Source organism: Ranitomeya variabilis, chromosome 1 (assembly GCF_051348905.1).
Source record: "Ranitomeya variabilis isolate aRanVar5 chromosome 1, aRanVar5.hap1, whole genome shotgun sequence".
NCBI classification, from domain to species: Eukaryota; Metazoa; Chordata; class Amphibia; order Anura; family Dendrobatidae; genus Ranitomeya; species Ranitomeya variabilis.
The window spans coordinates 606,462,575-606,487,729 of NC_135232.1; the positions used below are offsets into that span (position 1 = coordinate 606,462,575).

Genomic DNA, 25,155 nt, shown 5'->3' on the forward strand with positions numbered 1-25,155 from the left:
GTAAATCATCCAGCTGCGGCAAGAAAAACTGAAACTCCGAGCACTAAAAAATACTCGGAGGACCCCCGAGCATGTTCGAGAAATCTCGAGTAACGAGTATATTCGCTCATAACTATTGTTTAATCTCATTATGAGCAGATGGATCACATTCCTTCTACATACATGCGACCTGTTCACAGTTTGAGGGCCAAATCATTATTTACAAACTTTTTATGAAATGATCGAGTTTTATGTTTATTGATAGATAATTATTTTCACATTCTGTAATTCTTAAAATGAATATTTAATCCGGCAATAAAAACTTTTTACTAAGACTTTGTGCACACTAATTGTTTTTGCTGACTTTTCCAAGCAGACACTAAGTGGAGACTTTATTTTGAAACATTTTTGAGAAGTTTTGAGATTTTGGAAAGTAATTGGAGACTTTCCACACAGTTTCTGCTCCAAAAATCATTGTGTGTACTTAGCCTAAATGTGCAAATGAACACAGCAGCAGCCAGAAAACCCAAAGCTCTGACATAATACTGGACCCTACTAGGATATATTGACCACCTTTTCTTTGGCTCAGGCATCAGTATAAGATCAGTGTGGGGTCTGATATTGATGACCTAGGTAGTGGAAAACCCCTTCAATTTTAGACAACTCCTTGAAGAATATCCTTTAATGACACTGTGCACATTATCAGACGCCTTTGTCTTCTTGTTATGTTTATACATAGATACGTAAACCAGGCTTAAGTTCTTCCAGTTGTTTTAAAAATTCTTCTCTTTCCATGGAAAATTCATTCACCTCAATCCTGAAATAAATAAAGGAAAGTAATTACCAAAATAATAAAGTTTCAGAGCAAAATTAAAACCCAGCACCCCTGCTGATCACTTCCAGCAGCCAGAAGTTCTCAATTGTGGAACTGTACCATACAGATCCGTCAGTTTTTTAGCGGCAGAGACTGGGTACTGCAGCGGCCCTTATTGATTCAGATAGGGGGCGAATGTACAGTGCACGACCGCGGCCACCATACAGCTAATAGAGCCGTGCTGGTCAGCTTTGCCAGAAATGGCTGATCAGCTGGGTTGCTGGGTGTCACACCCCAATGATCAGATATTGATGACCTATCATAATTACAGTCCATCAATTTTAAAGGACCAGACAACCCTTTTAATAATAACATCTGATAGCATTATTATTCATGTGGACACAAGAGCCCCTTTACAAAATAGCCATTAGGAAATAGGATTCAATGTACTTACTCAACCCATGTAAGTCAACACTCTTGACTCAAGAGAACTTAAAGGGAACATGATATCAGAAAAGTCTGTGCTTAGAGTAAAGCCTCTCATACACAATATATAGCTGTCGATTGAGCTGTTGGGTATCCCTCCCAATTCCTCTATACATAGTAGCTCTCACAGACAGCCATTGACAGACTCCTCAAATAAAACTAAGCCTAAAACAAATGCAGAGTCACTGAAAAAGACACTTTAGGAAAAACTGCAGGCAGGGTCTTCTGCTTGTAAAATTCGGTAGCTATACTGGTGTATAAAATACATCATGTCCACACATCCCTAGGAGTTGGAGCTGAGGAGAGATGCTTCATGCAGATCCCTTAGGTTGGACTTACCTAATCTCCTTCAGGTTTACTGAATTTAGTATAAGCTCATGGATAATTTCAGTGCTGACATCAGTAATGTAATTATGGCTCAGATCTAGATGTGTGAGATTGGGGTTTTGGTCTAGTAAGGTCAGAAGTGGAGCATATTCATCCGTCAACTTTATCTGCTGGAGCCTGAGGAGAAATATAATGGTTATAATGGTTCAGAATGGAGAAACATAGCGCTCATGAAGAATTTTCTCCCTTCAACAACCTTAGGACACCAGGGATGCTGTTAAAGGGAATCTGGTGCCTTGTAAGTAAGGATATCCATTTTGCTCCTTTGCCTTGGGAGACAAAATCTCTATCTGCGCATGCGCCGCCTCCGGCGGACTTTTTCCTGAGGCCCACCACAGGGAAATCAGTGGGAAAATGTGGAAACTCCACTCAATGCCGGGACTGCAGACTCGCGGTGCCGGGACACCCCGTCCTCTGAGCATGGTGGCCACAGTATCTCCCCACTTCTGTCACCTCCTCCAGCTTCCTGCACCAGCAACCCTGCCACCTGTGACCCTATTCCACTGCAGCCTGGGTATGCTACATTTGGATTATAAGACGCACCCACATTTTCCTCCCAAATTTGGGGGAACAAAAGGGAGCCTTATAATCTGCAAAATACTACCGTATTACCACATTATTACCACAAAAATATTATTTTAGGCACAGATTTTACATTTTCATATGGGGAAATTGGTAAAAATGGCACAAATATTTGGCACATAATTTCTACTTAACATTCCAATACTTGATATATGGCTGTACAGTACTACTTAGCCATATGGAGAGACTCGGGAGTGATGAAGCGCTATTTGACTCGGGAGCACAGATTTTGCTAGAATAGTTTGTGGACTCCATATGCAGAGCCCCAGAGTTCCAGATTCACAGAATACCTCCCCTCAAGTGACCACATTTTGGAAATGTTACCCTTCTGGGCATTTATCTAAAGGTGTAGTTATTTTTTTCATGCCATGGGTGTTTTCTAGAAATAAACTGCAATAGATATTGCTGAGTAAAAATTGCAAATCTGTCATTGTAGTCCCCAGTACATTGTAGTGACCAGTACATTGTGCCTATCTCCTGCTTCTGCAGACATGCATCCAGTAAATTAGGCGGGCTCTCATTGCTACAGAGATGCCAAACATGTGGATGCTAAATGTAGTTTAGACACACTGTGAGGCTCAGAAGGGGGGGTGCATTGGATTTCGTAGACACAATTCATACTATTGCTTTTGAGGGGTGAGGAGCCATTTTGCTTCTCCAGCACCTTTGTGCAACCAGTAACGTGGAAGCCCCATATATTTCCATTAACAGATGACAGACCTGAGTGGGGACTTGCATTTTTTATGGCTTGAGTTGAAGCTTTTATTGGGAACATTTTACATAACATTTGGGATCACATTTATCCAGCGCTTTATGCTGACCACTTACTTTGGGGTTTCCATCTAAGTCTCCTAGTGACATGATTCAGATGAATCCCCTCAGGGATCCATTCACTGTGGACTACATCTGGCCTCAGTTCGGTAGTGTCCTTCTATTCAGAAGTGCACAAAACTGTGGCAGACCACACTTTATGTATGAATAAAAAGACAGACACCGCCGGAAAATAGCTGGACAGACGGTGTCCATAGTGCCTCCATCTGCCTCACTATAGGGAATCTTCCGCAGGAGGCTCCGTCTGAATCACGTGTGTCAGAGATTTACACGGAAACCTCGGTGTAAGCGCTCAATGCAGGATAAATGTATGTCGAGCCTTACTGCGATTTGTGGGAGGCAGAATGAATAAATCAAGGGCAGGTCAAGATTTGTTTTTATTTTGTATGTCGTTCCTTGTGCCGTATAAGTGATTAGGTGGCTTTATTCTTCGGGTCGGTGCGATTACAGCGATACAAGACTAATATAGTTTTTTATGTTTGGCTGCTCGTGCTCTGTGCAGGAACTTACAGGCCACTGTACCTGGGTGACCCCACTGCCATCTTTAAGCCCACCATGTCATTGTCACCATGGAGACAATCAGCACAACGTGACTGCAATCGCATTGTGCCTATCAGAAAAGAGAGGAAGCTTCCTCTCTGAGCCGATTGATCTCACTGTCGCTATTGATAGCAGCATTAGAGGGGTAAATGCTCTCGATTAGCACTGTCACTGTTAGTGGACATTTCTGCAGAGTGTCCGCTATAATATAAAGGTGACGCTCGCTGATGATTGCGCTGGCTTTGCGAGAGAGCCAGCATGATCGTCCCACCATACATAAACTGTGGTTTGTGGGAACGCACCTCCAAGTGGCACCATACATGTATGGCGGATGTTGTGAAGGGGTTTATAGAACAACCTGATGAAACACAAACCGTAGTAGGACTACTCACGACAAATGTGATATAGTGCAGGATGGTCTACTAAGAATAGTAATCAAATTGGAGAAATATGGACCGGCCAGATTGTTCCTGGACAGATCTAGGTCTGTGACGCTCTGGTTCTCAAGTAATATAGATGCCAGTGAAGAACATGATTCCGATGTGAAAGAATTATTCCTCAAGCTGTGAAAAAAATAAAGAAGTTGCATATTTTACATTATCTCTAGATGTCACTATCTGTTCCTTCTCCTAGAAGGGTATAAAAGAAGTCTAGCTTTTTGGAATAATCAGATTATACTTTAGAGAATTTAGGTTCTTACCTTAATTTTTGAACCCTGCAGGCACCTGGAGCTAGGATCCCATAAAATGACAGCATATCACTGTCTTTCAAGTCATTGTTCGAAAGCCTAAACCAAGGCAATAGGAAATTATCAAATGTCGGTTAATACAATTACACCCAAAATGTACAATTTGCTTTTGGATATAAATGTGGTGCGTTTTGGTGTGTGAACTTCAGAAATCAATTTGATTTCCTACCTGAGCTTTCGAACTGTGTGCAGAATTCCTGTGATCCTCTCCAAGCCTTCACTTTGAATGAAGCATCTATGTAGATTAAGGTATTCAGTTTCTTTGCAGGATTCAAGGATAAAAGCCAAGACGGTACAGTCCACAGGTGTAAGATGGAATTCCGAAAAGTCCAGCTGCCCATGAGATCCTATCGTGCTACAAACAAGATTTTTATTCCGGGATTCAAAAAGATAAGTGATTAGATTCATTTTCTCAGAAGGATGCGTTTCCAGTGTCCATTTAGTTTCAATTTCTTGCTTGATCCACCTTATGACATACTCAGAAGCAGAAGTTGTACTACCTAGGAAGGACCTCAGAAGAGATCTAGTGGTACCATCAGAAAGGCCACAGAGAAATCGGATGAACATTTCACCCCGACCGTCTTCAAATGATTTAACTCTATTAAGTGTCAACTTCATGTCTGCCTCAGAAAAGTTCAAGAAATGAAGCAAAGCTGAGAAGAACTCCTGTATGGTGAGATGTAGAAAAGAGAAAGTGTGCATATGACTTTCTATTATAAAACTGGAAAGTAATTTTGATGTAATGTCCACTTGAAATGTTTCAAAGTCCTTGGTATCAAAAAAAAGAATGTGATTCATGACTCCATGTTGTGCCATCCTCCCAAAGGAAATCATGAGCCTCTCGGGATGTTCAGCATCTGCAGAGTGATTAGCAAGTATGTTGGCCACGTAAGACACAAAGAGTTGCGTCACTGTTTTAGGTGGAAGTGTATTTTGTTGACCATCCTTCATTTGTGTTGTAAACGACATGGATAATACTGAACAGATGATCCAGCAGTATGATGGGATGTAGCAGAAGGTGTACAATGTGTCGTTCTGTCTCACATATTGCAAAACCCTACTGGACAATTCCTTGTCTTTGAAAAATTGTTCAAAGTATGCCTCCCTTTCCTTGGGGAAGAATCCCATGATCTCAGAGACCCTTTGGAAAACACCAATATCAACAGAAGCCAGTTTGGTTGGTCGGCTAGTCAACAGTATTGAAGATCCATTGAGAAGTCTTTGTCTCACCAAGCTAACCACAATTACACCAAGTCTCTCCTGCTGTTTGGTGTTGGAGCATAGAGTTTGTGAGCGAAAATTAATGTCATGAACACTTTCATCTAGGCCATCAAAGATGAAGAGCAGTTTTTCTGGATCCTTTAAGATATTTTGAAGATGAGTCTGTAGATAAGGATATTGGTCAAGGATCATGTCTTCCAAACTGATTGTATCATATCTGTTTAAATCCCGGAATTTAAAGAGGAAAATAAAAGAAAATCTCTGATAATGTTTCTCAGTCACCCAGTCATAGACAAACTTTTGCATTAGTGTGGTCTTTCCAACTCCACGTACACCACTGACGATGACTGCATGTGGTGTACACCTGGAACGGTGACACCAACGGAACAGCCTGTTGAGTGGGATACGCTCTAAAGTGCTTTGTACTTTTCTCAAATAATGCTCATGTCTTCCCCCAGTTTCTATTATCTCATGTTGAGTGCGATTCCTGAACTGCTGAGTAGAGACAACAATTAGATCCAGGTAGCAAGTAGAAATTCTACTGCTTCGTCTCTGTTTTGCAAGTCCAGGTGCGCTGTGTTCTTCTAAATTTTGGGTCATTTCTAAAAGACGTTTCTTATGAATATTATGGGTGTCTGCAAAAAAAAGATTAAAGAATTTAATCAACCTAAAACTTGGTCAAATGAAAATAAATTGAGATAAACAGACACTAATCATAGTGTTCGGGTTGGCGGAACGCACCGAGTATATATATATGTATAAATAGGTGCGTTCGCAACCCGGGGTCCACCGTGCAGGAAAGGAACCTGCTGCTGGCAAATGGCTGCCCTATATGGCAGTATAAGCGAACTCTGTTAACTCCACAGAGTCACTAGAAATAAGATGCTATGCCCTGTTAGCGTCACAGGGGAACATAGCTAACTGCTGAGCTGATGGCAGTCAGTGGTCACTCACCCAGAAAAGCACACAAACACTCCTCACCGGAGGTGCCGGTATTCTAGGGGCTTATTTCAGCCGGGTCCCTGAATACATACATGCAAACTCCTCACCAGAGGTGCCGGGAATTCTAGGGGCTTATTTCAGCCGGGTCCCTGAATACACACATACAGGTGCGACCACAAATAACAAGCTCATGACATGAGGTGTACTAGCGCATGGCCGTGCGGCCATGCATACCTTTTATAGCTGCAGCAGCTTCAGGACCTTCCTAGGGAACCAATAGAAGTTGCTACAGTACCTGAGCAACTTCAGAACCTTCCTAGAGGACCAATGATAGCTTCTGCAGTACCTGAGCATGTGAGCCCTGACCTCCAATGAGATGTCTTACCTTGGGCATGCTCAGTGTGTGCAAAGCAGTACTTAGTCCCAAAAAAGCCTGCTTGCCACTGACCAGTGCAGGCTACAACAGCAGAGCTTGGAAAGGCAGCAGTAACCCTTTGCACAGTATCAGACTGAGTGACACGCTGGGACCGACGTCTCCACTGAGCAGGCTCCACTGCGGCTGATGTAGAATGGGAAACCGCAGCAGACATGGCTTGAGATTCCCCCTGTGCAGCGGCGGGAACTCGACTCCTAACACATAGTAAATGAGAATAGAGTGGGTACGGAAAGTATTCAGACCCCTTTAAATTTTTCCCTCTGTTTCATGTTACTATGTGATATTTCAGTTTATCTTTTTTAATTAATTTGCAAAAAGTTCTACTTTTTTTTTCAGTCAAGATGGGGTGCAGAGTGTAAATAAATGAGAAAAAATGAACTTTTTGAATTTACCAAATGGCTGCAATGAAACAATTAAAAATTTAAAGGGGCCTGAATACTTTCCGTACCCACTGTAGGAAACAATCAGGTAATAGCTACAGATTGCACCCACTTATTTTATCCTGCAAAAAATACTAGGATCTTTAACCTGCAACCTACAAGGAGGGAGAGGCAGGTAGACCAATGGATAGTTTCTGGAAGGGCACCTGCATCCGCAGAGGTACAGTCTGCACTCATATACTTTAACCTACGGAAAGACCTTTACTCTGCAACTTACAAGGTAGGAGAGGTAGATACCTCTGGAGCTTGCAATGTAGTAGAAGCAAGTAGATCTCTGAAGAATTTCTTGAAGAAGGCCTGCATTTGGGCATTCAAAGTACACCCTTGTGCAGCATTGTTTTCTCCCCTTTAGCTGAAGATTGCCTATAGGCCTCTGTTAGATAAACAGTGGACTGTGTGAATCAAATAGCATAGTCTACTATGCTATTTCTTACCTTTTATTCCTCAGTATACCAACCAAAAGAACACTGTTTTAGGATTTGTCTGGCAATGGAAGCCTATGGACATGTTTAGCGTGTTAGTTGGAGCTTTACTGCCATATACATAAATTGAAGAAGCAAAATTTGAAGTTAACAGGACCTTACAAAACATGCTTGCTTATATTAATGTGAAAGTGAATCTTTAGATCTGTTCCTTTTTTAAGGAGGGAGAAAGGTAGATTTCTGTTGAAAGTGGTGTCTTCTCTCTGCATCTCCCCACTTTATATATCCTATTAGGGCGTATGATCTATTTGGAGAAAGGTCCCCGGTTGGTCAAAGTCTTGGCACTCAATTGTTTAAGTCAGCCCCATATACCTTGAATGTGGCAGCAGCCATGGAAGATTCAACAATGAACTTGGGAGACCTAGTTTTAATGATGGGGCCCCAATCAACTAGAATTTTATCTCCTGCACTGTAAATAGGTGATGCATGTAAATTGCGAGAGAGCCCCTTATAGTAAGAAAATGTTAACAATTGCCTGAACGGAATCCTAAGTTTTGTATCATTTACCACTTAGTTGATATAATTGGTGTCCATCTGCATCCAGATTGATTTGTGCCACTAACGTATCACCTAGAATAAAAGAAACAAGCAGGTAACCAGTCATCTGAAACCATTTCAGCGAATCGCCCCAACCCATAAATATCCAGTTACTGGGGTTTAAAAATACATAATTACAGGCACATGAGTAAAAGCTGCATAATGATTGGTTGAGGATAAGAGCCAATATGGGCGTATCTTTTTAGGGCAGTTCCAAAATTAAAGTTATGTCAAACTTTTCCAAACAATGATTTTTTTATAGCTCAAATGCATCTAAAATATTTAAATGTATACAGCTCTTATGCAGATTTCTATGTCTCCTTGGTTGCTGCTTACAATCATAACCTTAGCAGGTACGTCCTATTACTTCACATGAGACCTGTTTAAACTTGTATGAGGAAGGTAAAGCTCCTCTAGCAGTAGAGACAATTAGAGTAGAAGGTTGTCCATGTCATGAATAACATTGTTACCTCTATCAGTAAATTCAGCGATTACTCCAATCAGATTAGGATTTTGGCAATTATTCTGTAGGACAAAAAGACTTTCCCACAGTGCTAGCACAGCATCTCGCCCCATATCCATAATATCTCTAATAAGAATTTCCGAAAATGAGGAGGATCCTAATTCTTTCTCCAATAGAAGGTAATCCTGAAAAATAAATACTTGTATGAGTATTCTAATAATTTTCACAATTCCTCCTCTGGTGCAGGGATTATAGGGATTGCAAAAGTGACAAATGACTATGATGTCTTAAACACTTAGGGCCTCAACCTCACAGTGAAGATGACTTCCCTCCAAGCTTATTCTCCATCATCCTCTATCCAACACTGATCGTATGTCAAAAGTAAGCTACTGTCTACAGAAACTGGATTTGTCTAGGTTGTATAAGACAGAAGCCACCTCCAGTTAGGCTTCAGGGGTGAATTGTGTATGGTCCTACAGATACCGTTGGTACCAGATGACCAAGTTGTCTCTATCTCATTCATCTCGTCTGTAGCTTTGTCTGGTCAGGCATAAATAGTGAAGACCACCACTTGGAGAAGACCTTTCCTCTACCTAGACTGATATTAGGCAACATTGTATCCCATATATACCTTAATTCTTCTTGGAGAGGATTACTAATGTAAAAAATAATCATTTTTTAGCCATTATTGAAAAGAAGGTCAAAGAAGGGGTTGATTTAGGTTCAGGGTCTTAAAGACCAGTTACAAATAGGTTGAGAAATTTAGACCATTTTACATAAAGTAACCAGGTTGTACCTTTGTGCATATTATAGTTTTGGAAACATTTACCATACTAACGCATTTAACTTAATATGAAAGACTTTCTTCTCACCGTCTCCATGGGGACATTTCGCGACTTCAGCTCGCTCAGCAAGTTCTGAGTGTCCAAAATCTCCACTATGTGCGTCAGGTCATTCCAGAAATATTCATATGAAATTTTCAGGGTGAACATTTCATACTGTAACAGTCGCTGGCGAAACTGCTCAATGTCATCTACATAAGAAAATCACATGGTATCACTGAATCATTATTTTTTACATGCTCAAAATTATGGCTACCATAACTCCTATGGCTCAAAACCAAGGAGGTAAATTATTAAAGGACTAGTTCAATATTGAGAAAGAAGCTGCTACGAATCATACTATTAACTTCAATGTAACAAGGCTGCAGTGAAAGACACAATCAATAGACAGGTGTGAGGCACTGCGTCTGGACTAAAGTGACCATGTCTTAAGTCCCAGTGACCCCTTATAAATTTATAGCATCGAGCACTGACAATCATGAGGGGGTTCATACGAATTATCAATAATGCAATTGTTTGCTCCACCTCCTGGAATATATTTTACAATATTGTCTCAGCATTGTCTTGAGAAATTGTTAGACAACGATGGGTTCTTATGCCCCCATAAAGGATGTAATCAATGACAACCATGCTTTTTGATTGCTGGCAGGTTTATGGTAGGAAAGAATATTCGTAGGGCCATTCTTGAGAACATCTGTAGGAATGTTCATGTGAACATTCCTTTAGGCAATAATTGACCTTTAGGCTGTGGCTCCATGAAGCGGCATCCATTTACCATCAAAGATCCAACTACACACATGCAGTGGCTGATACATACGTTTTCATGTAGTACTTCAATTTTACCCACAAAATCATGCATCTTTTGGCTGCTAAATGTGGATTCCTCAAGCTGGAGACTCAACCTAATGAAGCTGAACTCCACCTATGCGAGGATGGCTTAGAAGACAACTGAAACAGCAATTTCTCAATCCTGATTGATGAGGGAGGAAACACTGCTACAGTTGAACATATCTATTTGTCTTCAACCTTTATTATTGATGTAACTAAGGTGACCTTACTGACCATCACTGATGACTCTTGAAATATTTATTTCCATGGCTTCTGTCCTCCACAAATTAAAGATGTCTTTAAACTTCAGCCTAAAATGCCAAAAAAAAGTAGCAGATTTTAATGGGTCAACATATAAAATAATATAGATGCGGTGATTGAAACAGCCAGATTTCAGCCAAAGTTCGGTAAGTTATCGAGTTTACTTTGGGCTCTTTCAGATGTTTGATTACCAGCAAGGCAAAACTGACAGCTGTGGGCTGCAACCCTCAGCTGTCAGCTTCAGCAAGGCTGGTTATCAACAACAGAGGTGTCCCCACACCCTATTTTTCAATTATTTAAATAAATAATTTAAAAAAAATGTTGTGGGGTCTCCCCATTTTTGACAATCAGCCAAGCTAAATCAGACAGCTGGTGGATGGTAATCTCTGGATAAAAAAGGGGCCATGGATATTGGCCACCTGCAACCTAAAAATAGCAGCCCACAGCCACCCCAGTAAAGGCAGCCGTCAGTTTTGCCTGGCTGGTTATCAGAAATACAGGGGAGCCCACATCAATTTTTTTGTAAATGATTTATTTATAGTTGTCTATGCGTTTGGTTTTGCCTTCCATTGAACTGAATGGCATTTGGCTATGTTCAGCGAACTGTTTGGCGAACATTGGGAAGTATAACGAACAAAACCGAACAGAACCTTAAAAAGTTTGCTTACCTCTTGCTAACAGTTTATAGGGCTTAGAGGAAATTTACGACAACATGCTGGTGGTTACCTTTTATTGTATTGTTCAATGATGGCTTCTGTGTCTAAGCCAAAACAATCTTGGTCAATTTGTTTATTTTAACCCCTTTCTGCCATTGGACGTACTATTCCGTCCATGTGGGGTGGGCCCTAATTCCCAAGGACGGAATAGTACGTCCAGCACGATCGGCCGTGCTCACGGGGGGAGCGCGGCCGATCGCGGCCGGGTGTCAGCTGCCTATCGCAGCTGACATCCAGCACTATGTGCCAGGAGCGGTCACGGACCTCCCCCGACACATTAACCCCCGGCACACCGCGATCAAACATGATCTCGGTGTGCCGGCGGTACAGGGAAGCATCGCGCAGGGAGGGGGCTCCCTGCGTGCTTCCCTGAGACCCCCGGAGCAACGCGATGTGATCGCGTTGCTGCGAGGGTCTCTTACCTCATATCCCTGCAGGCCCTGGATCCAAAATGGCCGCGGGGCTGCATCCGGGTCCTGCAGGGATTACTTCCGGGTGCAGAGCAGGCTGCAGATGAAAGCTGCAGTCTGCACGGCTGTAAGTGAGATCGGTGATCTGACAGAGTGCTGTGCACACTGTCAGATCAACGATCTGTAATGTCCCCCCCTGGGACAAAGTAAAAAAGTGATAAAAAAAATTCCCACATGTGTAAAAAAAAAAATAAAAATAAAAAATCCTAAATAAAGAAAAAAAAAAATATTATTCCCATAAATTATTCCTTTATCTAAATAAAAAAAATCAAACAATAAAACTACACATATTTAGTATCGCCGCGTCCATAACGACCCCACCTATAAAACTATATCACTAGTTAAGGCTACGTTCACATTTGCGGTGTGCGCCGCAGCGTCGGGCGCCGCAGCGTCGCCGCATGCGTCATGCGCCCCTATATTTATGGACATGCGGTGCACTTGCGTTTTGCGCCGCATGCGTCACTGCGGCGCCCGCGTCTGGGCGCAGAGGACGCAGCAAGTTGCATTTTTGCTGCGTCCAAAATCAATAGAAAAAAGGACGCATGCGGCGCAAAACGCAGCGTTGTGCATGCGTTTTGCCGCGTTTTTGTTTGCGTTGTGCGTTGCGGCGCCGACGCTGCGGCGCACAACGCAAATGTGAACGTAGCCTAACCCCTTCAGTGAACACCGTAAAAAAAAAAAAAAAAAAGAAACGAGGCAAAAAACAACGCTTTATTCTCATACCGCCAAACAAAAAGTAGAATAACACGCGATCAAAAAGACGGATATAAATAACCATGGTACCGCTGCAAACATCATCTTGTCCCGCAAAAAACGAGCCACCATATAGCATCATCAGCGAAAAAATAAAAAAGTTATAGTCCTCAGAATAAAGCGATGCCAAAATAATTATTTTTTCCATAAAATAGTTTTTATCGTATAAAAGCGCCAAAACATAAAAAAATGATAGAAATGAGGTATCGCTGTAATCGTACTGACCCGAAGAATAAAATTGCTTTATCAATTTTACCAAACGTGGAACGGTATAAACGCCCCCCCCCCAAAAGAAATTCATGAATAGCTGGTTTTTGGTCATTCTGCCTCACAAAAATCGGAATAAAAAGCGATCAAAAAATCTCCCGTGCTCGAGCATGTTACCAATAAAAACGTCAACTCGTTCTGCAAAAAACAAGACCTCACATGACTCTGTCGACTCAAATATGGAAAAATTATAGCTCTCAAAATGTGGTAAAGCAAAAAATATTTTTGGCAATAAAAAGCTTCTTTCAGTGTGTGATGGCTGCCAATCATAAAAATCAGCTAAAAAAAATGCTATAAAAGTAAATCAAACCCCCCTTCATCACCCCCTTAGTTAGGGAAAAATAAAAAAATTTAAAAAATGTATTTATTTCCATTTTACCGTTAGGGCTAGGGTTAGGGCTAGGGTTAGGGTTGGGGCTAGGGTTAGGGTTGGGGCTAGGGTTAGGGCTAGGGCTACAGTTAGGGTTGGGGCTAAAGTTAGGGTTAGGGTTGGGGCTAAAGTTAGGGTTAGGGTTTGGATTACATCTACGGTTGGGAATAGGGTTGGGATTAGGGTTAGGGGTGTGTCTGGGTTAGAGGTGTGGTTAGGGTTACCATTGGGATTAGGGTTAGGGGTGTGTTTGGATTAGGGTTTCAGTTATAATTGGGGGGTTTCCACTGTTTAGGCACATCAGGGGCTCTCCAAATGCGACATGGCGTCCGATCTCAATTTCAGCCAATTCTGCGTTGAAAAAGTAAAACAGTGCTCCTTCCCTTCCGAGCTCTCCCGTGCGCCCAAACAGGGGTTTACCCCAACATATGGGGTATCAGCGTACTCGGAACACATTGGAGAACAACTTTTGGGGTCCAATTTCTCCTGTTACCCTTGGGAAAATACAAAACTGGGGGCTAAAAATTAATTTTTGGGGGAAATTTTTTTATTTTTTTTATTTTCACGGCTATGCGTTATAAACTGTAGTGAAACACTTGAGGGTTCAAAACTCTCACAACACATCTAGATGAGTTTCTTAGGGGGTCTACTTTCCAAAATGGTGTCACTTGTGGGTTTTTTTACTGTTTAGGTACATTAGGGCTCTGCAAACGCAATGTGACGCCTGCAGACCATTCCATCTAAGTCTGCATTCAAAATGGCGCTCCATCCCTTCCGAGCCCTCCCATGCGCCCAAACAGTGGTTCCCCCCCCACATATGGGGAATCAGCGTACTCAGGACAAATTGGACAACAACTTTTGGGGTCCAATTTCTCCTGTTACCCTCGGGAAAATACAAAACTGGGGGCTAAAAAATAATTTTTGTGGGAAAAAAATGTTTGTTTTATTTTTACGGCTCTGCATTATAAACTTCTGTGAAGCAGTTGGTGGGTCAAAGTGCTCACTACAACTCTAGATAAGCTCCTTAGGGGGTCTACTTTCCAAAATGGTGTCACTTGTGGGGGGTTTCAATGTTTAGGCACATCAGTGGCTCTCCAAACGCAACATGGCGTCCCATCTCAATTCCTGTCAATTTTGCAGTGAAAAGTGAAACGGCACTCCTTCCCTTCCGAGCTCTCCCAAGCGACCAAACAGTGGTTTACCCCCACATATGGGGTATCAGCATACTCAGAAGAAATTGGACCCCAAAAGTTGTACAATTTGTCCTCTTACCCTTGGGAAAATAAAAAATTGGGGGTGAAAAGATAATTTTTGTGAAAAAATATGATTTTTTATTTTTACGGTTCTGCATTATAAACTTCTGTGAAGCACTTGGTGGGTCAAAGTGCTCACCACACCTCTAGATAAGTTCCTTAGGGGGTCTACTTTCCAAAATGGTGTCACTTGTGGGGGGTTTCAATGTTTAGGCATATCAGGGGCTCTCCAAACGCAACATGGCGTCCCATCTGTCATGCGCCCAAACAGTGGTTTACCCCCACATATGGGGTATCGGCGTACTCAGGACAAATTGTACAACATCTTTTGGGGTCCATTTTCTCCTGTTACCCTTGGTAAAATAAAACAAATTGGAGCTGAAGTAAATTTTGTGTGAAAAAAAAGTTAAATGCTCATTTTTATTTAAACATTCCAAAAATTCCTGTGAAACACCTGAAGGGTTAATAAACTTCTTGAATGTGGTTTTGAGCACCTTGAGGGGTGCAGTTTTTAGAATGGTGTCACACTTGGGTATTTTCTATCATATAGACCCCTCAAAATGACTTCAAATGAGATGTGGTCCCTAAAAAAAAATGGTGTTGTGAAAATGAGAAATTGCTGGTCAAATTTTAACCCTTATAACTCCCTAACAAAAAAAATTTTGGTTCCAAAATTGTGCTAATGTAAAGTAGACATGTGGGAAATGTTACTTATTAAGTATTTTGTGTGACCTATCACTGTGATTTAATTGCATAAAAATTCAAAGTTGGAAAATTGCGAAATTTTCTAAATTTTCGCCAAATTTCCCTTTTTTTCACAAATAAACGCAGGTAATATCAAAAATTTTTTACCACTATCATGAAGTACAATATGTCACAAGAAAACAGTGTCGGAATCACCGGGATCCGTTGAAGCGTTCCAGAGTTATAACCTCATAAATGGACAGTGGTCAGAATTGTAAAAATTGGCCCGGTCCATAACGTGCAAACCACTCTTGGGGGTGAAGGGGTTAAAAACAGTGTTAATTAGGACCCCAATCCATTCTGGATTGTTGCAGGCTAGACCTTAATCATCTAGTCATTATACACAAAACCACAGAACCCTACCTATTTGTATAGGATATCACATTTTGTCTGTAAAATAGTTTTTGCAGCCATATTGTTCCCACCACCATGGATGATGTTCTAGATTAGTTTGCATTGATTCCATAATACCACATGTGCGTTTGTGATTACCCTTGACTTAACAAAACTTTTTCTAGCCATTAGGTGATGCATGTATTCCTGGGATAAAGGGATCATTGCATTCTGTTACTTATTATATTTGTATGCCTTTATTTTATGCCTAATTTATTAGGCTCATGTATCTAATCAGTCGGCTAAGACTTAGCATTCTCAGCCAGACTGCATCTATGAAATATACGGTTTATCCAGTGTACGGTTTTTTTCATGGTCAAATATCCTCATACACGTGGTTTTACTGTTTGTAAAGTATTTTTCTGTGCAAAATGAATAAAGATTGTCATTCGTGTTTGAGATTTTGGGGGTCATTTTTCATTTTGCATTGCCCTCAAGGAATTCATTTAGGGGATGTTTTGAGTATATTTTACCCATTTGTGTTTCGAAGAATATTATAAGATTAGGCCATGAAAATGAAAAATTATACATTTTTTTCACGCTAAAATTATACTTTCAAATTTGAATGAGAATTGTAATTACATTTTTTTTTCAGCTTATGTGACCCTATATTGGAAACTTCATGCTTCAGGAATTCATGTAGGGGTATAATGAGTAATTTAAACCCACACGTGCCTCACAGAATTTTATAGCACGTGGAAGAGGAAATATATAATGTTAGTGGTAAAAATTTAAATTTTTTTATTTTTTATTAGCTGCAAACTTTTTAGTTACAGTATATAAGGGTTGAAGGGTGAAACTGGACCTCACACTTTGGTGAGCACATTCTGCCTAACGCAGGGATACTCCATATGTCGATAGAAACTACTGTTAGGCCACATGGCAGGGCTAAGTAGGAAGGAGCGATATTTGGCTTTTGGAGCACAGATTTTCCTGGAATAGTTTGCCGGCGACATTTCAAGAGCCACGAAGGTGCCACAATAGCAGAAAAAGAAGAGTTGTCTTCATTTTAGAAATGATACATCTTAAGGCTGCTTTCACACATCAGGTTTTTTGTTTCAGGCACAATCCGGCAGTTTTAGAAAAAAACGGATCCGTTTTTTTTACGCCGGATCCGTTTTTTTACCATAGAGTTGTATTAGCGCCGGATTGTGCCTGAAGGACATGCGTTTCATCAGAATTGTGCCGGATCTGTCCCTTCAGGCTTTTTTGCCGGACACAAAAAACGTCTACTGCAACCTTTTTTCTGTGCGGCGAAAAAGCCTGAAGGGACGTTTGCGGCAATAAACGCATGGAACGGATGTGTGAATGAACGGTTCTGGCTACCGAATCCGTTTTTTGTACACTGAGCATGCCCACAAGTGTCTCTCTCTCTCTTGTACACTGAGCAAGCCCACAAGTGTCTCTCTCTTGTACACTGAGCATGCCCACAAGTGTCTCTCTCTCTCTTGTACACTGAGCAAGCCCACAAGTGTCTCTCTCTTGTACACTGAGCATGCCCACAAGTGTCTCTCTCTGTCTCTCTCTCTTCAAAAATCCATGCGCGGTAAAGAAAGACGGATGCGCCGGATCCAGCTATAAAACGGATCCAGTGCCTCAGTTTTTTCAAAATTTACTCCAGATCCGTTTTTTGCAAATTTGCCAGGTTGTGCCCGAAACAAAAAACCTGATGTGTGAAAGTAGCCTAATAAATTCATCAATAGCTGCAGTCACTATTCTGTGCCAATGTGTTTTAACTTTGTAACATCCACTCCATGCTTTTTTGTGGGGGAGAATTGTAAATTCGCCAGTTTAGTATCCCTACATTATGTCCAGCTTGTACTTCTGGAGACCTGCACCTTTTAGATTGTTAAGTGGGCTCATCCTCACTACAGTAATGCCAAACATGTGGCCAATAACTGCAATATAGGCACGGTGGGGCTCAGATGGCAAGGGATCATTTGGTAATAGGAAAACAGATTTCACAAGATTTTATTTGGGGGGGAGACATGATGCATTTCCAAAGCCTTTGTCCTACCAGTAACATGGAGCTTGTTTTTTGCTGGATAAGTTAGGGTATGTTTCCACGGTCAGAAATGGCAGCGCTTTGGGCGCAGCACATGTCCGCTCTGTCCAAAGCACTTCCGACTTTTGTACGCGCTGTGATTCCGCATGTGTTCATCCTATACATTGGACTGTGATATTTATCTTGTGGAGATGCAAGATAAATAGACATGCTGTGGTCTAGAAAGATGCGACGCATGTCCGCTTACGCAGAGAGGCCGGAGGCGCCCCTGCACGCATAGTGGAGATGGGATTTCATAAAATCCCCTCCACTATGCTGTAACATCTGGCCGCTGCGGATTGGACCCTGCGGCTGTACGCAGCAATCAATCCGCAGCATTTACTGAACCTGGAAACATATTCTTAGGGTTTTTATTGGTAACATTTTCGGCTGTATATTACATTGTTTGATCACTTTTACTTTAAAGCTGAGATCACATTCTTGTGTTCTATACTGAGCACTTATGTCAGGATTTCCATCTATATCCCACAAAAATGCGATTCAGATGAAACACTATAAGGAGTTCGATAAAGAAAGACAATTTGGACTCCATTTGGCCCTTGTTTTGGCGGTGTCCCGTCTTTTTAGGCACGCACACATGTGTAGTTGAACACACTTTTGAGCGCTAAGAATTTGCCTAAAATGTCAGGACTACGCCAGAACAGAGACCAGGTGGTAAGACGGTTTTGTTGTTTAGATCACTGCGATTACAGCTATGCCAGATTATCGGTATATGCTTTATTTAGGTCTTTCTACTTTTACACACTAAAAATGTTTGTTTTTTTTAAATAAAAAAATAGTTTTTTTGTTGCCATATTCTGAGAGCTATATTTTGAAAAAAAATTGTCCAATAGGGTTGTATAAGGGGTTATTAGAAAGATAAGGTGACATTTTTACTAGCATTATTAGGCCGGGGTCACACATGCGAGTTTTACGGACGTAAGAGCGCAGAAACTACGTCCGTAAAACTCGCATAACATACGGCACAATTATTCTCAATGGGGCTGCTCCTATTAGCCGTATATTACGGTTCAGTATTATACGGCTTTCTACGGCCGTACAAAATCGCAGCATGCTGCGTTTGTCAGCGTATTGCGCAAAAAATTCGCCAATGAAAGTCTATGGGGGCGAGAAAAATACGGATTCCACACGGACCAGCAGTGTGACTTGCGAGAAATACGCAGCGGTGTTAGTGAAAAGTCGGTAATTCAATTGCCGGCTTTTCATTTCTCCTGCACAAACCCGACAGGATATGAGACATGGTTTTCATACAGTAAACCATCTCATATCCCCTTTTTTTTTGCATATTCCACACTACTAATGTTAGTAGTGTGTATGTGCAAAATTTCAGCGCTGTAGCTGCTGAAATAAAGGGTTAAATGGCGGAAAAAATTGGCATGGGCTCCCGCGCAATTTTCTCCGCCAGAGTGGTAAAGCCAGTGACTGAGGGCAGATATTAATAGCCAGGAGAGGGTCCATGGTTATTGGCCCCCCCGTGGCTAAAAACATCTGCCCCTCAGATGGATTACCTCGTTGGACGTGATCTGACATCAGAAGGTATGTATCTTGTGCGTTTATTATTTTGCCAAGCGAGGGCCTGGAAATGGATTGAGAGAGCAATAAATTATTACAACAACCGCTGTGTTTATTTCATTAAAATACTTTTAAATCGTGTGTGTGTGTGTGTTTTTTAACCCTTTCAAACAATTGGATTAATAATGGATAGGTGACATAATTGACGCCTCTCCATTATTAATCTGGCTTAATGTCACCTTACAATAGCAAGGTGGCATTAACCCTTCATTACCCCATATCCCACCGCTACAGGGAGTGGGAAGAGAGTGGCCAAGTGCCAGAATAGGTGCATCGTCCAGATGTGCCTTTTCTGGGGTGGCTGGGGGCAGATGTTTGTAGCCAAGGGGGGCCAATAACCATGGACCCTCTCCTGGCTATTAATATCTGCCCTCAGTCACTGGCTTTACCATTCTGGCGGAGAAAATTGCGCGGGAGCCCACGCCAATTTTTTCCGCCATTTAACCCTTTATTTCAGCAGCTACAGCGCTGAAATTTTGCACATACACACTACTAACATTAGTAGTGTGGAATATGCAAAAAAAATGGGGATATGAGATGGTTTACTGTATGAAAACCATGTCTCATATCCTGTCGGGTTTGTGCAGGAGAAATGAAAATCCGGCAATTGAATTACCGGCTTTTCACAGATATCGCGCTGAATTAAATCTAAATACAGAATATATATATATGTGTCTCAATGACATATATATATATATATATATATATATATATATATATATATATATATATACTGTATATATGTTTTCCCGAACATTTGAGCACATAAATCCATTAGATGTCGGTTTTGCAAGCCTGCGCGAAAATCTCGCAGTACGGATGCCATACGGATTACATACGGAGGATGCCATGCGCAAAATACGCTGACACACCCTGACTACGGATCAATATTTTGGGAACATTTCTCCGTATTACGGCCGTAGTACAGACGTATAATACGTGGCGTATTGTCTTACGCCAAGTGTGACTCCAGCCTTAAGGTGCACAAAACATTTTTTGATCTCTTTTATTTAGATTTTTCAGACACATAATTAACAAAAAAATAGCAATTCAGCTATTGTTTTTATATTTTATTTTTTTGCGCAGTTCCCCATGTGGTAAAAGTGATAAGATTATAGCAATACTAAAGTTATGTTTTTTATGCTTTGCTTCTTTTACACACTAAAAACAATATTTTACTAAATGAATTTGTTTTTGATCGCTATATTCTTAGAGCTGTAACTTTTCATTTTTTTTCATCAAGAGAGCCATACAGGGGCTTGTTAATTGCATGATGAGTTGACTTTTTATTGATACCATTTGCTTTTTTTACATATGACTTTTTGATCACTTTTTATTCAGTTTTTTTGTGTGTCAGTTTGATGAAAAAGCTAAACTTTTGGAATGTTTTTTGCATTTTTTTTACTGTGTTGTTGTACAGCATAAGGCCGGCCTCACACTCAGCGTATGTAAATAAGGTCCGTTTTTTACGGCCGTAATACGCAGAAAAGTCCCCAAAATAGTGATCCGTATGTCATCCGTAGGCAGGGTGTGGCAGCGTATTTTGCGCATGGTATCCTCCGTATGTAATCCGTATGGCATCCGTACTGCGATATTTTCTCGCAGGCTTGCAAAACCGACATCTAATGGATTTATGTGCTCAAATGTTCGTTAAAACATATATACAGTGTATATATATATATATATATATATATATATATATATATATATATATATCATTGAGACAAATATATATATATTCTGTATTTATATTTAATTCAGCGCAATATATGTGAAAAGCCGGTAATTCAATTGCCGGCTTTTCATTTCTCCTTTACAAACCCGACATGATATGAGACATGGTTTACATACGGTAAACAATCTCATATCCCTTTTTTTCTGCATATTCCACACTACTAATGTTAGTAGTGTGTATGTGCAAAATGTGGGCGCTGTAGCTTGTAAAATAAAGGGTTAAATAGCGGAAAAAATTGGCGTGGGCTCCCGCGCAATTTTCTCCGCCAGAGTGGTAAAGCCAGTGACTGAGGGCAGATATTAATAGCCTAGAGAGGGTCCATGGTTATTGGCCCCCCCTGGCTACAAACATCTGCCCCCAGCCACCCCAGAAAAGGCACATCTGGAAGATGCACCTATTCTGGCACTTGGCCACTCTCTTCCCACTCCCGTGTAGCGGTGGGATATGGGGTAATGAAGGGTTAATGTCACCTTGCTATTGTAAGGTGACATTAAGCCAGATTAATAATGGAGAGGCGTCAATTATGACACCTATCCATTATTAATCTAATAGTACTAAATGGTTAATAAAACACACACACATGATTACAAAGTATTTTAATGAAATAAAGACACAGGGTGTTGTAATATTTTATTAGACTCTTAATCCACCTGAAGACCCTCGTTCTGTAACAAAGTTAAAAAAACAAACAACAATATTCCATACCTTCCGTTGTTATGTCCCACGATGTAAATCCATCTGAAGGGGTTAAATCATTTTAGGGGCAGATGTTTTTAGCCAGGGGGGGCCAATAACCATGGACCCTCTCTAGGCTATTAATATCTGCCCTCAGTCACTGGCTTTACCACTCTGGCGGAGAAAATTGCGCGGGAGCCCACGCCAATTTTTTCCACAATTTAACCCTTTATTTTAGCAGCTACAGCGCCCAAATTTTGCACATACACACTACTAACATTAGTAGTGTGGAATATGCAACAAAAAAAGGGATATGAGATGGTTTACTGTATGTAAACCATGTCTCATATCATGTCGGGTTTGTGCAGGAGAAATGAAAAGCCGGCAATTGAATTACCGGCTTTTCACTAACACCGCTGCGTATTTCTCGCAAGTCACACTGCTGGTCCGTGTGGAATCCGTATTTTTCTCGCCCCCATAGACTTTCATTGGCGATTTTTTTGCGCAATACGGTGACAAACGCAGCATGCTGCGATTTTCTACGGCCATACAAGATCGTATAATACGGATCAGTAAAATACGGCAGATAGGAGCTGGGCCATAGAGAATCATTGGGTCGTGTGCAATGCGTATTTTAAGGACGTAGTTTATGCGCTCATACGTCCGTAAAACTCTCTAGTGTGAGGCCGGCCTAATTTGACAGTTTTATAGTGTGAGAAAACATACTCCATTTCGTCTAGGTGTATCTATTTTGTACCATGATTTTTGTTCCATGTTGATCAAACATGCTCATGCACTACATTCTTATTGGATGGTTATAGTCAGGGGCTGACTGGCCCAGGTGGCAAAGAGGCAAATGCCCCCCGGGCCGCTCCTCCAGCTGCTGTTCAGGGCCGGCTGCCTGGTGGTGGCTACAGCCACACAGCAAATTGTGCACAGCCATGTCTGCTGTACTGTGACGCGGCCGGCAGCAGACACAGCCGCATCACAGTTAGCGCACACATCTGCTCTGGGGCCAGGAGCTATGCTTGGCTGTCACCTTGACGGCTGCACAGCTACTGCTCCCTTCATGTTCTCTATACTTCCAGGTTAGCTGTTGGGCATGCGCGATGGCATCCTCACGCACACGCCGACATGACCCGAATGCTTGAAGCAGAGAGGCACTGCAGGGGAGCGACTGGTGAGGTAAGTATGAAGAACTTTTTTGTTTTCTTTATAAAATAAATTTAATGGTGGGTAACTGCAAGTGATGAAGTGGGAGGTGTAAGGAGACTGCACATGATGGAATTTGTGGAATTTGGGGGTTAAAGGAGACTGCACATGATGGAGTGAGGGGGTAAGTGGGGCTGCACATGATGAAGGTTGAGTGGGGCTGTACATGATGGAGTGGGGCTGCACATGATGAAGGGGGAGTGGGGCTGCACATGATAGTTTAGTGGATAAAGGAGACTGCACATGATGAAGTGGGGAGAGTGGGGTTGTACATGATGGAATGGGGCTGCACATGATGTGGGGGTAAGGGGGATTGCGCATGATGAAGGGGGAGTGGGGCTGCACATGAAGTGGGGGGTAAGGGGGACTGCACATGATGAAGTGGGGGGTAAGGGGGACTGCACATGATGAAGTGGGGGTTAAAGGGGACTGCACATGATGAAGTGGGGGGTAAGGTGATCTGCACATGAAGTGGGGGGTAATGGGGACTGCACATGATAAAGTGTAGTGTAAGATGGACTGCACATGAAGTGGGGGGTAAGGGTGACTGCACATGATGAAGTGGGGGGTAAGGGGACTGCACATGATGAAGTGGGAGAACGGGACTGCAGGACTGCACATGATGAAGTGTGTCTGATGTGGGACTGCTCATGATGAAATGGAAGGGGGATAGGGGGCTGCAAATTATGAAGGGGCACTGCAGATGAAGTGAGGGGGTGATAGGGGACTGCAATGAATGAAGGGGACTTCAAATTAAAGTGGGGGGACTGCAAAATGATAAATTCAGTGTGAGGTACAGGGGACAGCAATTTAATTGAAGGTGGGGGTGGGGAGAGCAAATGATCAATTGAAGAGGGGGTGGGGAGAGCAAATGATGATCTAGGGGAAGAACAAATAATTAATTTTAAGGGTGGGGGAGTAAATGATGTATTGAATGTGGGGTAGAGAAGTTGATAATGAATAGAGGGTGAGAGAGAAAGACATGACAATGAATTGGGGTGGGAGGGGCATCTAACTATAATGAATCGGAGTTAGGGTTAGAGTGGTAGGTACATAGTGGGGGGCGTTGAGGATGAAGTGACTGGTAATGAATTGGGGGAAAGAGTACAGGTGCTAATTAATTTATATCTTAAATGGGGAAAGTGGCTATTTATAGTTAGTGGGTGCACAGTGGTGGATTATAATTTATATTTGGAATGGTCGGTTAATAATAATAATTTTAATAATTTTATTTCTATAGTGCCAACACTTTACATTTTAGAGGGGACTTGTACAGACAATGGACATTAAGCATAACAATAAACACATAGATCAACAGATACCAAAAGGAATGAGGGCCCTGCTCGCAAGCTTACAATCTATGAGGTTGCATAATAACCAATTATATATTGTTTGTGGGTGCACCTCTGTATTCAGATGTCTAGTGTACACCATGTTCCAAATTATTATGCAAATTAGATTTAAGTGTCATAAAGATTTAATTGTTTTGTTTTTCAAATAAACTCGTGGATGGTATTGTGTCTCAGGGCTCAATGGATCACTGAAATCAATCTTAAACACATGTGATATTAGTTTTCCAGGTGATTCTAATTAAAGGAAAACTACTTAAAAATGATGTTCCACATTATTGAGCAGGCCACAGGTTTCAAGCAATATGGGAAATAAAAAGGATCTCTCTGCTGCTGAAAAGCATTAAATAGTACAATGCCTTGGTCAAGGTATGAAAACATTAGATATTTCATGAAAACTTAAGAGTGATCATCATACTGTGAAGAGATTTGTGACTGAAACAGAGCACAGACAGAGTTCATGCAGATAAAGGCATAATGAGGAAGGTTTCTGCCAGACAAATTCATTGGATAAAGAGAGCAGCTGCCAAAATACCATTACAAAGCAGCAAACAGTTATTTGAAGCTGCTGGTGCCTCTGGAGTCCCTCGAACCTCAAGGTGTAGGATTCTTCAAAGGCTTGCTGTGGTGCATAAGCCTACTATTCGGCCACCCCTAAACAGTGTTCACAAGCAGAAACGGTTGCAGTGGGCCCAGACACACATTAAGACTGATTTCCAAACAGTCTTGTTTACTGATGAGTGTCGAGCAACCCTGGGT

General features: G+C 41.6%; 1 protein-coding gene across 3 annotated transcripts in view; it reads right to left on the reverse strand.

Annotated features, from left to right (window-relative positions):
- Positions 1-93: 93 nt before the first annotated feature.
- The window catches only part of LOC143770362 (NACHT, LRR and PYD domains-containing protein 3-like), a 38,037-nt gene continuing 12,975 nt past the window's right edge, over positions 94-25,155 (reverse strand). For 2 of the 3 annotated variants that reach the window (XM_077259940.1, XM_077259949.1), the window contains 9 exons: positions 10,793-10,869; positions 9,761-9,921; positions 8,896-9,073; positions 8,396-8,458; positions 4,537-6,223; positions 4,320-4,406; positions 4,012-4,182; positions 1,619-1,783; positions 96-796 (listed from right to left, as the gene is read on the reverse strand). In XM_077259940.1, coding sequence (XP_077116055.1) covers positions 709-796; positions 1,619-1,783; positions 4,012-4,182; positions 4,320-4,406; positions 4,537-6,223; positions 8,396-8,458; positions 8,896-9,073; positions 9,761-9,921; positions 10,793-10,826 — 2,634 coding nt within the window. In that variant the 5' untranslated portion in view covers positions 10,827-10,869 and the 3' untranslated portion in view covers positions 96-708. Of the gene's footprint in view, positions 797-1,618; positions 1,784-4,011; positions 4,183-4,319; positions 4,407-4,536; positions 6,224-8,395; positions 8,459-8,895; positions 9,074-9,760; positions 9,922-10,792; positions 10,870-25,155 lie in introns of all 3 variants that reach the window. The other variant, XM_077259957.1, reaches the window with a different exon arrangement.